This window comes from Phacochoerus africanus, chromosome 6, assembly GCF_016906955.1.
Source record: "Phacochoerus africanus isolate WHEZ1 chromosome 6, ROS_Pafr_v1, whole genome shotgun sequence".
In the NCBI taxonomy this organism is placed as follows: domain Eukaryota; kingdom Metazoa; phylum Chordata; class Mammalia; order Artiodactyla; family Suidae; genus Phacochoerus; species Phacochoerus africanus.
In genome coordinates, this window is record NC_062549.1 from 94,994,700 (window position 1) to 95,012,935 (window position 18,236).

At 53.4% G+C, this 18,236-nt stretch overlaps 1 protein-coding gene across 1 annotated transcript; it reads right to left on the reverse strand.

Annotated features, from left to right (window-relative positions):
- Positions 1 to 908: 908 nt before the first annotated feature.
- DCST1 (DC-STAMP domain containing 1) lies at positions 909 to 18,080 on the reverse strand. Its single transcript, XM_047783027.1, has 16 exons — positions 18,020 to 18,080; positions 17,582 to 17,707; positions 17,439 to 17,513; positions 11,376 to 11,504; positions 10,400 to 10,539; positions 9,405 to 9,624; positions 9,151 to 9,294; positions 7,644 to 7,765; positions 7,103 to 7,260; positions 4,317 to 4,416; positions 4,095 to 4,190; positions 3,830 to 3,956; positions 3,072 to 3,188; positions 2,223 to 2,365; positions 1,949 to 2,066; positions 909 to 991 (listed from the first exon to the last, which is right to left on the reverse strand). Exons 1-16 carry the CDS (start codon positions 18,078 to 18,080, stop codon positions 909 to 911), a joined length of 1,959 nt encoding a protein of 652 aa, XP_047638983.1.
- Positions 18,081 to 18,236: the final 156 nt, after the last annotated feature.

Genomic DNA, 18,236 nt, shown 5'->3' on the forward strand with positions numbered 1-18,236 from the left:
ACATTAACCACTGAGCCACGACGGGAACTCCAGTATGTTCATTTTGAGTGGGTTTCTTAAGAGGCCACATCAAGATGGTAGAATAGGAGGACATGACACTCACCCGCTCGCATGGTATGCTAATTTTTTTAATCAGACATTCATTCAGCCCCTATTGTGCATCGTGGGAGTTGGGGATTCTAGGCACTGAAGGAAAAAGTCAAGCAAACACAGTCTCTCACTTTTCGGAGCTTTCTTAGGGCTGATTGAATAAGAATGGCTGCCACACTTTTTTAAGTAATGTGGGTCCTGTACCAAGAAACTGTAAGTAAATTGACTCAATTCAAACAATAACCATGGAAGGCAGATATTGTTATTATCATCATCTCTTTTTCAGGCAAGAAAACTGATGCTTGGAGAGGTGGTCACTTGCCTAGGATCACACAATGAATTATGTGCCTGCATCATGACAGTGAAACTCATTTAATCCTTACTACAGGAGTTCCTGTTGTGGCTCAGTGGTTAACGAATCCAACTAGGAACCATGAGGTTGTGGGCTTGATCCCTGGTCTTGCTCAGTGGGTTAAGGATCCGGCGTTGCTGTGAGCTGTGGTGTAGATTGCGGACGCGGCTCGGATCTGGCGTGGCTGTGGTGTAGGCTGGCAGTTACAGCTCTGATTAGACCACTAGCCTGGGAATCTCCGTATCCTGTGGAAGCGGCCCTAGAAATGGTACAAAAGCAAAAAAAAAAAAAAAAAAAAAATCCTTACTACAACTAGATGGGGGAGTTAACTCCATTTTACAGAAGGTAAAAACCAATGAAGGCTCAGCATTTAAGTAAGTCATAGTAAGAAGGGGAGGAGCCAAGATTCAAACCCAGGCCCTCTGGTACCAGAGCCCCACATCTGACCACCATTCTATTACTGATTCTAGCGAGCAGGCCACACAGATCTGTCCAACCTCCCATTCTTCAGAGGGAAAAACTGCAGTTCAGGGAAGACCATGGCCAAGGCTACACAGCTTAATGAGGGAGTGTGGATTAGAACCTGATTCTTCTGACTGTGTGCTCTGTTATACCACATACCTTTTCATGAGGCCTCACTGATCCCAGCCCACTGCCTACCCACCCTCCCTCCCAGGATCTGCACCGCATCCCTCTCAGAAGAACCTGTGGCCTTGCCCTAGGCCCCTTCTTTCTTCCCCCGCCCCCACCCCAATGGCTGCACCTGCAGCATATAGAAATTCTGGGCTGGGGTTGAAACGGAGCTGCAGCTGCTGGCCTACACCACAGCCACAGCAACACTGGATCTGAGCCAGCTATAGCTTGCAGCAACACCAGATCCTTTTAATGCACTGAGTGAAGCCAGGGATAAAACCCACATCCTCCCGGACACTATGTCAGATCCTTTTGGAGGGGTGGGGCACACCCACGGCATATGGAAGTTTCCAGGCTAGGGAAAGAAGAAGGGCTGCAGCTGCCAGCCTACCCACAGCAAGGCCATATCCGAGGCCTATCTGTGACCTGCACTTCAGCTCATGGCAATGCTTAATCCTTAACCCACTGAGCAGGGCCAGGGATTCAACCTGTGTCCTCATGGATACTAGTTGGGTTTGTTACCTTTGAGGCACGACAGGAATTCCTATGTCGAGTTCTTAACCTGCTAAGCCGTGGGGCCCCTTGTTTCTGCTGAACCTCTCTTGCTTTCCTCTGACCCAACTGTATCAAATCTGATTCCCCTTTACTGCCTGCTTCCCAGGCTGGGCTGAATCCTGGGGTCCAGAGATGTACATCGCTTTGCCCTCCAGGAGCTGGGTGACGCTTAGCATGCATCTCACCAGAACTCACTGTGCATCAGTAGGCCTGGGACCTTGGTGGAGGCTGGGTGGACTGAAGGGAGAGGCCCCTCCCCCTCAGTCTCAGACCCAGTCGCGGCGGCGGGGGTGGGGGCACAAAAGTGCAAGCCTGGACTTACTGGAGCCCTCTGCTGTCTCGCCCGCCTCACGATGGTGGCCCTCCTCAGTTGGGTGAAGGCCACTCTCTTCCTCAGGAGATCATTGTAGAGGAAGAGGATCCGCTTCTTCTCTCGCTGGGGCCAGAGAGACAGTACAGAGGAAGAAGGCGTCCCCCAAAGTTGGGGCTGGTGGGGGGCTGGGCGCAGGCTGGTGTGTGTGTGTATGTGTGTATATGTGTGTGTGTGTGTGTGTGTGCACGCTAGGGGTGTCGAGGTCGGGACAGGGCACACCTTGGGGAAGTAGAAGGCTGCGATGACTCTCCGGAGCCGGTAGCCGAAAGCCTGGAGCAGGCAGAGACACACCAGCAGGCCGCTTGGTAGCGCAGCCCTCACATAGGCGCTGGGACTCAGGGGCACGGGCTGGGGCAGGCAGGCTGCAGGAGGGGACGGGGCCCGTCAGCAGGTCTGCCCGCTGCTCCGCTCCGGGTTGACCTCCCCATGCCAGTGGGGGCGTGGCTTAGATCTCTGATTTTCCAGCTCTCCCCCTGGCGGCTCCTCATCCTGCAGGGCTGTGTCATCAATACTGCAGCCACCAGGCCCATGAAGCTCTTTGCTCAACATGGCACAGATGTAGAAATGTTCCATCACTGCAGAAAGTTCTGCTGAACAGCATTGCTCCAAAGGGCCGGGCCCCTCTGGTCCCAAGGCCCCAGCCCTCAGCCCCTCTGACCCAAGCCTGTCAGTTTCCAACTCTTCGAACCTGACCTGATGTTTCCTGTTCTGATTTCTCTAACACAAGCACGCTGACCCCCTCTCGCTGCCAAGGCCCAGTCAGTCCCCTACCTCTTTTTTTTATTCTTTTTAGGGCTGTACCTTCAGCATATGGAAGTTCCCGGGCTAGGGGTTGAATTGGAGCTGCAGTTGCCAGCCTATACCACAGTCACAAGCCACACTGGATCTGAGCCGCATCTGCAACCTCCACCTCAGCTCCCGGCAACTCCGGGACCTTAACCCACCGAGCGAGGCGGGGGATTGAACACTCATCCTCATGGATACTAGTCAGGTTCTTAACCCATTGACACACAATGGGAACTCCCCCCAACTCTTTATCTTGGAAAGAAAACTTTCAGCATCACTCACGCATGTTGTTCGATTCCACCACTGTCTCCGAGGAGGTGTTCAGAGCCCCAATAGTTTTCCGAAGAAGCCGGGCCAGCATGGAGTCTCCCCCGACTTTCACCTCCAGTTTATGACTGCCTGAGGCCAGGACAGGGGCCATAGTGTGTGGGGGGAGTATTGGAGGAAAGAATTGGAGATAAGGGGATGGGGCAGACAGGGATTGGATGTATAGGAGAGGTCAAGGCATAGACATACATCTCGGCAGAGTTCCCGTTGTGGCACAGAACCAGACTAGTAACCTTGAGGATGTGGGTTCAATCTCTGGCCTCACTCAGTAGGTTAAGGATCCGGCATTGCCATCAGCTGTGGTGTAGATCACATGCATGGCTTGGATCTGGCATTGCTGTGGCTGTGGCCAGCAGCAACTGCAGTTCCAATTCGACCCCTAGCCTGGGAACCTCCATGTGCCGCAGGTACGGCCCTAAAAAGAAAAAGAAAACCTCTCAGCTGCACCCAACCTGCCATCCCTTCCCTGCACACGAACCCCTCCCTTTGGAAGATACAAAGGAAGGTTGGAAACTGAGAACCCCAGTGACAGCTGTCAGGTTTCAGGGCTGGTATTCCACCCCCGGGGTTGGGGAGGACGGGGAGGGGCTGAGATGCAGAAGGAGGTGACAAAATGGGAAGAATTGGGGTGGGGTGGCCACACAGGGGTGGGTGCTCTTCAGGGGGTGTCTCCTGGGCTGGGAGCCTCCCCGCCCCTCCCCGAGCTCGCTCACTGCGGAAGGAGTACTGCAGGAAGGAGTGGTGGCGGATGGTGTCGAAGATGGAGTAGAGGGCCCCGTCCAGGCCACACAGCACCCCCAGCAGCAGCAGCACAGGCAGGGTCTCCAAGAGCTCCCGTATCTGCCCAGCGAGCAGGAGGGGCAGAGCTGGGCAGCGCCACCTGCCCTGGCGCAGAGCCCGCTCTGCCGCCTTTGCCCTCCACCCCTCAGACCCCTGCCTCTAGTAGGATCTGGCGGCCTGCCCTCCCACCAGCCTCACCACATTTTTCATTTCTGAGGCCTGGATCATGGGATCCCTGGGGAAGATGACAGTTTTCTTCTCAGCTTTGCGGAGTGGCAGCAGAGTCCGCTTGCCCTGGGAACAAGGTCCACACAGGGAGAAACCCGGTGTGCCCCCTCCCCTTCCGCTCTGCCCTCCTGGAGCGGGAAGCCACACAGGGCACAGAGCAGGGCCCCCTTGGGCCGGGCTGTGCCCACTCACCAGCTTCTTCCTGCGATCATCGATCTGGCAGAAGTAGGTGCTGATATAGATGTTGTCGAAGCGGATGTCCCCGTTATAATTGTCCACGTAGGAGAAGCACCTGTGGGTGAGGGTGCCTTGGTCGCCTCCAGGGTCACCCACCCCCAGCCATGGGCTTCTTTGATGGACAGTCATTGGCCAGCCTCTCAGCGTGCACTGAGCACCATCTGTGTCCTAGAAGAAGACGGAGCTCCCTCCTGCCCCCCAGCCCCCCCCCAGTCCAGTGAAAGACATACATACTGATGAGACATAACAGAGGGGAGGAGGGATGGGTCATGTTAGAGCATGTGTGTGGCTGGGAGCTAGGGAAGGGTTTCCCAGGCATGGAACCTTCAGGAAGTATATCAAGCAGAGGAAAGAGCAGGAACAAAGGCACGGAGACGGGAAACCGGCAAGGTTGCAGACATCACCTGACCCACTGACTCCCGCATTCACCTCTCAAGTCCCTGCCTCTCAGGCGAGCCTTCCAAACATCTTCTGGAGGTCACTTCAAGCAAAACTCATTCCAAAACTATTTCCCTTCTCGTCTGACACTCCCTTGAGTACAGCAGGGCTGGCTGTGTGTGAGTGTGAGTGTGAGTGTGTGCCTGCACCGATGGAGCTCTCTTCTGTGTCTCTCCCAAGTCCCCCATAATGCTTCCGTTTCCTGAGGGAAAAAATGTTAATTGTTGGAAATGTGTTTAAAACTGTAAAAGTACATGAAATAAGCTCTGTAAACTGTGAAACATAAGTTCCAATGCTATGGGTTCTGAGACCCTGTAAAAATCTACATCTTTGCCTTTAAGATAGAAATAACTGTACGTGCAAAGAAAGACTGTGAGCGCCCCCTTGTGGAGAGACCTACGGCGGCTGGGCCCGCTGGGGCCTCCTGAGTCTGGGCCCCACCCCCGCGCCAGCTCTGCCCCCTCAGGGAGGGACCTCACCCAGGCTGAAAGCCTGCAAGTGGCTTTTGATTCCGTGCCTTCTTCCTTCCCTCCCCAAACTGGCTCTGAGACCTGTGACACCTTCACTCTTCCTCCCTCCATCTCAGAGCAACTTCCTGCCACACCCCACTCCAGCCAGGCTCCCTACCTAACCTCTGACCTCCCATAGCCTCCCTCCCTGCAGGCTTCTCCAGTCCACTCTGCAACCCTGCAATGGGTGGGGAGTGGGGGTGGGGGCAGTTCAGGGCCCTCTTGGAGGGATTTCCAGACTGTTCTGGCCATGGCCACGGCCACTTCAGCCCAGTCCTCAACCCCAGCCTCTGCCTTGCACATCTCACATGTGCTGGAATCCTGGCCAAGAGAATAACTTTCTTTCTTTCTTTCTTTTTTTCTTTTTCTTTTTTTTTTTTTTTTTGCTTTTTAGGGCCACACTAACAGCATGTGGAGGTTCCCAGGCTAGGGGTCGAATTGGAGCTGTAGCTGCTGGCCACAGCCACAGCCACAGCTACGTGGGATCGGAGTCTGCAACCTACACCATAGCTCATCACAACGCTGGATCTTTAACCCATTGAGTGAGGCAAGGGATCGAACCCACAACCTTGATTGCGGGTCCCTAGTCGGATTCGTTTCCGCTGTGCCACAACGGGAACTCCCCTTTCCTCTTCTTGACCATGACTTCCTATCTGCAGCCTTTTGAAGCCCAGTTATGGCCCTTGCAGGAGCACCTCCTCAGCTCCCATACCTGGCCCCACAACCAGTTCATAGTATAGCCCTTGAACCATCGCCGGTTTTTTGTTTATTTCTTTTTTCTTTTTAGAGCACACCCACAGCATACAGAAGTTCCCAGGCTAGGGGTCAAATCGGAACTGTAGCGGCTGGCCTACTCCATGGCCACAGCAATGCTAGATCCGAGCCATATCTGCAACCTGCACCACAGCTCACAGCAACGCCCACGGATCCTTAACCCACTGAGGCCAGGGATCAAACCCATGTCCTCAAGGATACTAGTCGGGTTCATTATCACTGAGCCACAACGAGAACTCTGAACCATCTCTGTTTTGTGGCTGCCTCTCTTGCATCCCCTAGATCATGAGCCTCTTGAGGGCAAGAATATGGCTCCTTCATCTTTGTCCTCCCACAGGGCCCTGGGCATCCACACAACCACTCATTTGCAGTTGCTCTAGCCCCACAAACAGGGGCAGACAAATCAGGAACCCCTGTGCCCAGCCCCTGCCCAGCCCCTGCTCCTCCCAGGCATTCGGGGGTGGAGACAGGAAGTACAGGGTCCAGAGGTCAGCAGGGGAGCAGAGTGAGGCCCAGGACAGCCCAGCTGGACGCCAGGCTGGGTGGGGTTGAGGACTTTGGTCCAAATGGAGGGAAAGTAGCTGCCAACGCAGCAGGCGGGAGAAAATGAAAGCAGAATTGGACGATAAAAACGGCACAAAGTCAGAGCCAAGGGGAATATGAAGGGCAAGAAAAAAAATCAAAAGTCAAAGCTAAAGTTAAAAAAAAAAAAAAACTCAGCGTCAGGATAAAGGCCTGAAGGAGGTAGATAAAGACGGGTCGCCCTTTCAGGAGGTGGGAACACGGTAATGTTTCTTCTGACAAAATGTCCACATTTCCTTTAACTTTGTGTAAACAAGGAACCCAACTTTAGAAAAAGGCCGCGTTAAAGGCACAAGAACAGTCACATTCAGAGCCTGAGGTGGGTCTGCAGCTCGGTCTAGGACTCAGGGGTGGGAGTTGGAGGAGGGGTTGGGGAGGGGGAGGGGCTTGGGTGGTGGGAGGGGCTTGGAGTGGGGTGGGCGGGGCTTCAAGACTTACGCTCGGAAGACCAGCAGGAAGGTGCAGGAGAGCAGCACCCGCAGCAGCCCCAGGGCCCACTCCAGCTGTGCCTCCTGACGTCTCACATAGTCTCGCACCTCGGTGCTCACGTGTTCCCAGCTTGTGTTGAGGCCCAGCATCCCGGCCCGCTTCTCTTCCTGGGAGAGGACCTGGGTACAGACTCAGAGGCCCAGGCCCAGCCGCCCAGCCTCTCCGTGGTGTCTTTCTCCTAATGCCCCACTCTTGGGTCCGGCTCTTCCCGGGACTTTAAGAGTGGCCGATGCCCTTCTTGACACGGTCTTGCTCCCCTGCCCTTGTATGAGCTGCCACCCTCTCACACCTGGCTGACCATTAGGCCCCAGGGTCAGGGCCCTGCGGGCCAGCCACAGGCTTGGCACCCTACCTGTCCCCTGACACCAACATCGTTCCCCCTCCCTCACAGCCTGCCCCCTCCCTCCTGCGCCCTCTCCCTCAGGCCCTGGTCCCTGTGCCCTCCTCCCACTCCCTGTCTCCCCCCACCCTCACCTGACGCCCCTCCTACCTTGAGGTTAATAGTGGCTGAAAATTCCCCCTCCAGGCCATGAATAGACTGGTTGAGGGAGTCATAGGTTTGCCCAAAGTTGCCTTCCACTGGGATGCGACTGCGGCACCAAACTTCCATCACTGGTGGGCAGTGGGGCCAGGTCAGGGGCTTCCCTGAGCCCCGGCCTCCAGTCCTCCCTTCCCAAGAGCCTCTTCATCCTGCCTACTTTTCTGTCTCTCTGCCGGTGACTTCCTTTTTTTTTTTCTGGCTGCCATGGCTTATGGAGTTACCAGGCCAGGGATCAGAGAATCAGATCCAAGCTGAAACTGCAATCTGTGCCACTGCTGGATCCTTAACCCACTGTGCTCCGCCGGGTTGGTGGGTTGGCTTGTTTATTTATTTGTTTATTTTTTAGGGCTGCACCCTCGGCTTATGGAAGTTCCCAGACTAGGGGTCTAATCAGAGCTGCAGCTGCTGGCCTGTGCCATAGCCACAGCAACACCAGATCCAAGCCACATCTGCAACCTTTGCCACAGCTTGTGGCAATGCTGGATCCTTACCCACGGAGCAATGCCAGGGATCAAACCTGCCTCCTCATGGATACTAGTTGGGTTCTTAACCTGCTGAGCCGCAATGGGAACTCCTTGGCTGGGAATTGAACCTATGTCTCAGCGCTCCAGAGACACTGCCAAACCCATCGCACCACAGTGGGAACTTTCGCAGTGATCTTTAGGGCTGCACCCTTGGCATATGAAAGTTCCCAGGCTAGCGGAGTTACTGCTGCTGGTCTGCACCACAGCCACAGCAACACAGGATCCGAGCGGCATCTGTAACCTACACCACAGCTCACAGCAACACCGGATCCTTAACCCACTGAGCAAGACCAGGGATCGAACCTGCATCCTCATGGATAATAGTAGGGTTTGTTACCACTGAGCCACGATGGGAACTCCTGCCGGTGACTTTCTACCACCCTGAGCCCTTCCTCTCTTCACTCTCCTCTTTTCCCCAGAACCAGGGCCGGATTTTTTCCCCCCATTTCTTCACCTGCCTATAACTATACCAAATATTAATAATGATAGCCAACATTTTGGGGGGTACGCCCATGGCATATGGCATTCCCAAACCAGGGATCTGCCCCACAGCACTGACAATGCCATATCCTTAAACCACTGAGCCACCCGGGAAGTCCATGATAGCCAATATTTAATGCAGCAATTCCTCTGTGTGCCGGCTCTGTTACCAGCTTTACATGTCTTATCCACTGAAATCATCAGAAACCCCTAATGGGATAAGCACTATCTTTATGCGCATCTTTCAGATGGAGGGACAAAGCTGAGAGCCTTGCTATAAACTTACCTGGGTCACAAGCCCAGTCAGTGGAGGGGCTGGACTCTGAGGGCGCCGTGTCCTCAAAGCTGAAACACCCTCCCCCGTTGCCCTCCTACCCCACATCTACCCAGTGGTCGCCAAGGACTCGGATCCCCAGCCCTGGTGCGCCCCACCCCCGTGCTGCTGTGCTAACCCTTGGCAATGCCACAGAAGAATTTGAACTTCATGGGCAGGCAGAGCAGGTGCTTGAGGAGCGGGACCCAGATGTGTCGCATGCAGTGTTGGTGCTTTTGGTCAAACCAGCGGCGGCAGGTGAGCATGGCCTTGTTCACCACGTCTGTAGGAAGGGGTAACAGGCGTCTGAGGTCCCCACCCCCTGAACTGGAGCCCCAGCCCTGCGCCGCACCCTCCCCCCGCCCCCCCCCCCCCCCCCCCCCCCCGCCTCACGGGAGCAACGCAGCTTTGTCTTCATCTCGTATATCTTCTGTGTGGAGAGGCGGTGTCTGAAGGCTGACATGTGGAGCGGCTCTCCACCCTGGGCTGTCTGCTCTGAGCCCTCAGTGTCGTCCTCAGGTGTGTATCCACTCTCACTGTTCACCTGGGCATCCAGCTCCTCAAAGGAGCTGGTGATGTTCCGAGTCTCGGCTTTCAGTGACTCTTTGCTGCTCTGGGGTCGGAGGGAGGGGAGGGGTCAGCCATGTGAACTTAGCGCTTCTGCTGCCCCTACAGCCTTTTTGTCTCGCATTAGCCAAGTTTGGGCTCTTACCTCAAGCCTATAGGGAGCCTAGGCCCCGAGACAGCCTCTCAACTGGAATTCTCCCCACTTCATGGTCCTTGGGAGCCCTCGCCCCTCCCCAGCTGCCTCTGTTCTGCTCACCTCCCAGGCTCCCAGCTCGTCCTAAGGCCTCCCATCCAGATCCTTGCTGGTCAAGGGAGGGTCCCCTTGGACTTCACGCCTCAGCACTAATGTCTCAGACTACTGTGCCATCTCAATGTCCCTGACTCCCAAGCCCCTCAGCCCTTATCTCCCCAACTCCTCAGCTCTCCAGTTCTTCCAGACCCCCCCCCCCCGCCCCCCGCCGGGCTTCCAGGACCCAATTCCCTAGTCCCCTATTCCCCTGGTCCTCGAAGCTCCCAAACTCCTCAAGGCCAGGCCCATTTCCTGACATTCTAGCTCAGCCGTCCAGAGTACCACCTACTCAGGTGTTTGGAAAGGTGCGGGGGGCGGGGGGTGTCCCAATAGATGGGGGTGGGGACACTCCTGGCGTTTCATGCCCAGGGACCCAGGGTACATCTTGCAATGTTTGGGGACAGTTCTGCCAAAAATGCTGGCACCACCCACATTGAGAAACTGTTAGTCCAGGGTCCCAGCTCCCAGCTCAGGTCATCGAGGCCCTGTGGGGAGAGGAACCCCTAGGCCCTGGCCCTTGCAGGGTCCTGACCAGCAGGTCCTTGAACACTGCCCGCAGGGGGGCTGTGGAGACGCGCCAGGCCGCGCGGGTGTTGTTGATCTGCAGCTCCACGGTGCAGCCCAGCGATGCTATCACCTCATTGAGGTTGTGCCGCAGGTTGGCCACTGGTCCTGGGGGAAGATGCCCTGGTGGATTATCTCCCTCTAGAGCCATTTAACTTTCTTCAGCCCATCCCAAGCTCCTGCTCTGCCTGCAGTGACCACTTTCTAGAAGTGTACCCTGATGGGGCCCAGAAGCTTGTGAGAGGTCATCTCACGCAACCTCTGGCTTTTTTCCTAAGGAGGCCCAGAGATGTAGAGGCACTCTCTCGGGGACACACAGCAAGTTGCAACAGCTGGGATGAGATCCCACACTCTTTTTTTTTTTTTTTCTTTCATTCTTTTTTAAAAAAAAATTCTTTTCTTTTTATTTTTAGGGCTGCATATGGAAGTTCCCAGGCGAGGGGTCCATTCAGAGCTGCAGCTGCTGGCCTATGCCATAGCCACAGCCACAGCAACGCTAGATCCAAGCCATATCGGCAACCTATTCTACAGCTCACAGCAAGGCTAGATAAATACACACTGAGCAAGACTAGGGATTGAATCCACATCCTCATGGATACTAGTCAGGTTTGTTACCGCTAAGCCACAGTGGGAACTCCTCTTTCTTCTTTTTTTTCCCCCCTTTTTTGGCTGCCCCATGGCATATGGAATTCCTGGGTCAGGGATCAGATCCGAGCTGCAGCTGCAACCTATGCCAAAGCTGTGGCAATGCCGGATCCTTAACCAACTCTGCCCAGCCAGGGCTCGGACCTGTGTCCCAGTGCTCCAGAGAAGCAGCCAGTCCCATTGCACAAGAGCGGGAACTCCTAGAGATTCCCTCCACTCTTTCTCCTTCCCCAGACTCTGGCTCTCACCAGAGTCATTGCTTCAGTGTCAGTAGCAGGTACCCAGGGACACACACTCACCCTCATAGATGGCGGCCAAGGCATATCCCAGCACAAAGAGCCTGCCCTCTTTGCCCAGCATCTTGGGTACTAGCAGGAGGCTGGCACAGCGGATGTGAGGGGAGGTCCCCCAGCCTAAGGCCCCCAAACCTGTCAGGAGAGTCCAGGAGGTGATGAGGCAGAGTAAGGAAGCTGCTTCCCCCACCAGGTTTTGCAGAGCACCCGCCCCTCACAAACTCCCTTCTAGAACCATCACCATACTGCCTTGGTCTCGTTTACAGATTCTGATAGGCCTTCTAGGCCACTCATTCATTCACTTATTGAAAGGTCATTTTGCGAGTTCAATTGTGTGGTGGTCTCTGGAAGGGCTTGGAGAGATGATTTTGAGATTGAAAAGCCATGGTTGGGGATTGACTTGGTGTGTGCATATGTGTGTGTGAGAGAGTGTGTTTGGGAAGGGAGCCAACATTTCCCCTTTCCAGACTGAATTCACACTTACCCTCGGTGCTCAGGGAGCAGAGAAAGCAAGAGAAAAATTCTGGAAACTGATGCTTGGAACAATGAGAAGAGAGGTCACCTCCATATGCCCCGGGCTCGGACACCTACAGCGCTCTTCATCTCTGCCCCTAATTTTAGCCCTTGATCGGGCACCTCCTGCTATGTTTTAGCAGTTTCACATGTGTCTCCCTGTGGTCTCTGCAAGGAGACAGTGAGCTCCTTGAAGCTCGTAATCCAGGGAGACAGACAGACGGGTAAACAAATGACTACAGCATGAAGTGCTAAGTGCACAGGGCGGTGCTTATAATGAGCTGTGGGAGCCGAGGAGGGAGTGGGTATTTCTGCTGGGAGGGGTGGGGCTGGGAAGGCTGGACAAAGGAGCTGATGTGTCAGCTGGGTCTGGAAGATGAGTAAGTGTCGTTAGGCATTCCAGGCCAAAGAAACAGCATAAACTGGTCAGGGAACCTAGAAGATTCCTGTGCTGATAGAATGTTCTCCCAAAGCAAGTCCCAAGTCCTTTCTCTTCGTTCCGTCTCCACAGCCCTCATGGAGTCCCTGGCATCCCACATGGGGACTAACTCGTCTCCACTTCCCCTCTCACTCGCCTAAACTTCAGTTTTCACAAGGCCGCCAGATCCTGTAAAAACGTGAATCAGACCATGTCCCTTCTCTGCTTGAAGCCACGTGAAGACCCTCCATCTCCCTTGGAATCACACAATTCCCCTAACACGGTCTCCAGACTCTGGTGGTCTGGCCCCTGCCGCCCTTCTGGAGTGATCTCGTGCTCTCCAGCCCTTCGCCCACCATGTCCGCCCACACGGGCCTTGTTGCTGTTCCTGGAACATTCCTCCTCTCCGGTCCTTGCCCTGGCTCTTCCCGATGCCAGGAGCACCCCTCCCCCCGTCTTCACCAGGCTGGCTCCACCTTGTCATACAGGTTTGCCGAAAACCCTGTCAGGTGCCACCCCACAGTCTGTTCTGCCTTTTTCCTTACTAACACGACTTGGGTCTTGTTCAAGGGCAATGGCCTGCCCCTCCCCTGGCCCCTGGGGGTAAATCTGGATCGGTCTAACCCAAGCACAGTGTAACAGGACAATGAAAGGGCTGGTTCTGTGGTCTTGGCCTTTTGGCTAAAGATTCAAGCTGAGGACACGGGTTGCCAAAGAGCTGCTCTGCGTTCTCAGGATAACTGTTGACCAAGAGTTGCTCTACATTCTACGGAGAGCCCCAAAGGAGTTCCCTGGTGGCTCAGAGGGTTAAGGACCCAATGTTGTCACTGCAGCAACTTGGGTCACTGGTGTGGCACAGGTTTTATCCCTGGCCTGGGAACTTCCACAAATAAAAATGGAGAACCCTATGGAGATTGCTGACCCCTGTCTGGAATTTACCAAAAGAGCAAAACTAGTCTCCCACTCCTCTACGCCAACCGGTCTACATAAAACAAGACCAGAAATCTGGAAGTAGAGAGAAGTGGTGAGAGTAGGCAGACAGAGGAGAGTCTGTGGAGGGGATGGGTGTTCACTTCCTCATGTCAGGTGACAGACTCCATGAGGACTCTTCAGAGGCTGGTGCTGCAAGAAGGGGAACCCTGCTCATCCCTCCAGGCTGGAGCCGCAGAGCCTGGCGGGGCCACCCCAGGACCACCACCAGAACAAGGAGAGGGAGGGGATTTGGTGGGCCTGCTCCGCAGGGGCTCCCAGGAGGGTGGGGGGACGGTGAACGTGGAGGGTGGTACAGGCTCCTCATAACACAGGGGAGGGGGGAGGGCAGCTGCAATGGGCCCTGCTTTCCCAGTTTGGTGGGGCAAGGCTGTGTGCCTTTCCTCTGGGACAAGTGGACACATGGAGAGAGGGCAGCAGGACTTGAGGGTCCTGTGAGGGTCCCCAGCCCAGAGGGCAGCCTGCTTGGGAGAGGCATCCAAAAGTAAGAGGCCATGGGAGTTCCCGTTGCAGCTCAGTGGCTTAAGAACTTGATTAGTATCCATGAGGATGCAGGTTCAGTCCCTGGCCTCGCTCAGTGGGTTAAGGGTCCGGCGTTGCCATGAGCAGTGGCATAGGTCGCTGATGAGGCTTGGATCTGGCATGGCTGTGGCTGTGGCATAGACCAGTGGCTCCAGCTCTGATTCCACCCCCAGCCTGGGAACTTTCATGGACCAAGGGTGCTGCCCTTTAAAAAAAAAAAAAAAAGTAAAAGACTGTGGTTGGCCTGTAGGGGCTACAGGGAGCTTCATTTGAGGTCAGCAGGAAACTGGGCACTGAGCAGCCCACATGGAGCCTCCAGCGAGACCAGGAATGGGGCCCCTGAGACAGCTGGGGTGTGAGCGGTCACCCGAGCAGGGGCGGTGGAATTATAACTGTATGGATGACTTCAGACTTTTGTCCCTTTTCCTCTAATTCTTCTAAACCCCTTTCTGACATCAGAAGAATCAGAAAGGGAAGGAAGTGGAGAAAAAAGTGAGCACGCAGGCCATGCCCCCTTCTTCACCACAGGACCCCATGCCAGGCTTCAGGCCCAAGCTGCAGGCAAGGGGGCGGTAAGGAGGGAAGAGATGTTTGACGACGGCCGGCCGTGAGATTGAAATCTTGATGTAGACCGAATGGGACCTTTTAAATCCTAAAAATAGTCATAATTACTGAAGCGGGACAAGGTCTTGCAGATTTAAATCGCTGCAAAGCTAAGGGTCTGTGTGAGAGGTCATCAGTGGGAGAAAGCTTAGAAGACAGTGGTGGGAGAAAGCGGCGTTCCCCGTTGGTATGCCATGGAGGTAGGTCATTCCGTGAGCAGGTGACAATGCCACCTCTGCGCCCCTTGCCTGGGAGAGGTTTAGGAAAGGGCACAGGCTGCCGTTCTGACCACAGAGGTGTGTGTGGGGGGAGTTGTCTTTGTTCTTATGAGAGACCTGAGGAAGGAATGCTCTGGTCTTTTGATGTTGTAGGGGGATGTGATGCCTGGATTCGCTGCGGCCTTTTCATGATCTGAAGAGGAAGGATCTACAGGCCAAAGATGGCAGAGAAAAAAGTCAAAAGGAAGCTGGGTCCTTGGTGGGTTTACTGTGCTGCTGAATTATCCAAACTCTAAAACCACTCTACCTTGAAACTTGTGATATGCGATGACAGACTTCCTCTATGGTTAAACCACTTTTAGGTGGGTTTTCTGTTCTTGCGGTCCAACACCTCCTGACGTAACGTCTTCATTGAAATGTCACCTTCGCTGAGAAGCCCTCCCTGACTGCTCAAGCTCGCTCCCAGCCCATTTCTATCACATCCCCTTGGTTTACTTGTTCCATAGCACTTGTCACCACCAGAAATGCTCTGGTTTATTTCTTGTTCATTTACTGTCTAACTCTCCCCCCTGGAATATAAACTTGAAAGAGAATGTAAATTATGAAAGAGCTGAGTGTCGGGGCTGGAGGTGGTGGGGACTGGAGAAATAGATGAAGGGAATTAAGGGGTAGAAACCTCCAATTATATAACAAATAAGTCACAGGGATGAATATATATATATAGCATAAAGAATTTGGTCACTAGAGAATATGGTCAATAGTTTATAATAACTTTAAATGGAGTATAATCTATAAAACTATTGAATCAATATGTTGTATGCCTGAAACTGATATAATATTGAAAATTAACTATACTTCAATTTTAAAAAAGAACACGATCAATGATATTGTAATAACTTTGTTCAGGGACAAACGGTTCCTAGATTGATCACGGTGAGCATTTTGTAATGTATGCAAAAGTCAAATCACATGTGTTACACCTGAAACTAACATAATATTGTACATGAACTGTATCTCAAAAAAAGTAATCATTATAGATTTATAGCAGTCACTGGAATATATATATATATATATATATATATATATATATATATATACACACACACATATGTATGCATTATAGATTACAATGTATGTATGTGTATGTCATATGTATCATATATATTGTTATCTCAAGGAGTCTAAAATTTGAAAGAAAATGGGAGTTCCGGTTGTGGCTCAGCAGGTTAGGAATCCAACTAGTAACCATAAGGATGTGGGTTTGATCTCTGACCTCGTTCAGTGGGTTAAAGAATCTGGCGACAGAGTTCCCATTGTGGCCCAGTGGTTAACGAATCTGACTAGGAACCATAAGGTTGCAGGTTCAATCCCTGCCCTTGCTCAGTGAGTTAAAGATCCAGCATTGCCGTGAGCTGTGGTGTAGGTTGCAGATGCGGCTCGGATCCCGCGTTGCTGTGGCTCTGGTGTAGGCTGGCGGCTGCAGCTCCAATTCGACCCCTAGCCTGGGAACCTCCATATGCCGCAGGAGCGGCCCTAGAAAAGGCAAAAAGGCAAAAAGGCAAAAAAAAAAAAAAGGAATCTGGCGTTGTTGCCAGCTGCGGTATAGGTTGCAGATGGTGTTTCTGTGGCTGTGGCGTAGGCTGGCAACTGCAGCTTCAGTTGGACTCCTAGCCTGGGAACCTCTACATGCCACAGGTGCAGCCCTAGAAAAGGCAAAAAGACGAAAAAAAGAAAAAGAATCCAACTGCAGCGGCTCTGGGTCGCTTTGGAGGTACAGGTTTGATCCCTTGCCAAGCACAGTGGATAAAGGGATCCGGTGTTGCCACAGCTTCGTTGTGGGTTGAAGCTGTGGCTTTGATTTGATCCCTAGCCCAGGAACCTCCATATGCCATAGGTGTGACCATAACATTAAAAAAAGAAAAGAAGTAATGAGATCCTGCTGTGTAAGATCCTGCTGTGTAGCACTGGGAACCATGTCTAGTCACTTATGATGGAGCATGATAATATGAGAAAAAAGAATGTATACATGTATGTGTAACTGGGTCACCATGCTGTACAGTAGAAAATTAACAGAACACTGTAAACCAGGTATAATGGAAAAAAATAAAAATCATTATTTAAAAAAAAAAAAAAGAACAGAGTTCCCGTCATGGCGTAGCAGAAATGAATCTGACTAGGAACCATGAGGTTGTGGCTTTGATCCCTGGTCTCGCTCAGTGGGTTAAGGATCTGGCGTTGCCATGAGCTGTGGTGCAGGTCACAGACTTGGCTCGGATCCTGCCTGCGATACTGTAGCTGTGGTGTAGGCTGGCAGCTGTAGCTCTGATTCCACCCCTAGCCTGGGAACCTACATATACCGCAGGTGCGGCCCTAAAAAGCAAAAATAAAAAAATTAAAAAAAAAAAAAAGAAAAAAGAGCTGGTGTTTGTCAACCTTTTTCCTTGCTGAATCCTTAGCAGATGCTCAGTTAATACTGAATGAATGAATTTTATCAAGAGCAGCAGGAAATAAGGCCAGAGAGGTCAGGAGAGTTGGGGATTATGAAGGGTCATGGAGTCTAGACTATTTCATGGGGGTAACAGGGAGTCCCTGAGATTGGGGATACTCTAGAAGGCACAGACTGTGTCTTCTTCTGTACACGGGGGGCCTCTTCTCTCTGGATCTCCCCCTTAAAGATGGGGCTGAGGCCACAGAGGACACTTGGGAACAGAAGAAACAGGCTCAGCCTCCTTTCTGGGCACCCAGGGCTGGACCATGTTCCACAGGCCTCTTGAGTGTCACTGTCATTAGCCTAACGACACTCACCCACCAGGCTGTACAACGTCACTATCTTCTGATCCTCATAGATGTTCATAGGGTTCACGAGGAGCTGAAAGAGACCTAAGGAGACAGAGTCAAGCCAAAGGTAAAAAGATGGGCCCCACCCCTGACCCCTGCTCTCTACTCACCTATGGCCAGGAGCCCCCCGGTGCCTGCCCCCAGCAGGAACGCACTGATGGGAAACTCGCCCTGATGGCGCCACAGGAATCGGCTACAGGAGACGGGCAGTCCCCAGCTCAGGAAGCTCTGCACCGCTGAGGGGGTCACACAGTTTAGCCTAGCAGGGCCATATCTTCTGGCTGGGATGTGGTTCAGGATCAGGGGCTTGCAGGGGTAGAGGCTAGGGGAGCCTGCATGAGGGTGGCAGGAACTAGGGGGCTCCTGCCCTGAGGAAGTGGAGCCGACAGGAGGGAGAGAAGAAAAGGCTGGGCTGGAGGAGGGCCCTGGGTGAGAGGGGTTGAGGCTAGGGGACTGAAGAGTGGGGAGAGGGACTGGGGTCCTGGAGGAGAGACGGGGAGAGAGCGGTAGGGGCCAGGAAGAGGCGGGGTCTCTGGTGACTGACTCACTGGTGTGGGCTAGTTTCCTTCTTTGCCCTTTTGCTCTGTGCTGATCTGGTCTGACACCCATAAGTCTGCCCTGGGGAGCTCTCTCTCATCCCAGAAGTCTTCTCCTCCAGGATATCCTTGGATGAGAGGTTCTGCTTCTGTCTCCTCTGCCTCACCCACAGCCTGTCTGAGGCCTGTGTCTTTTAATCCCTCTGCTCTGAAACGTGGAGGAGATTAG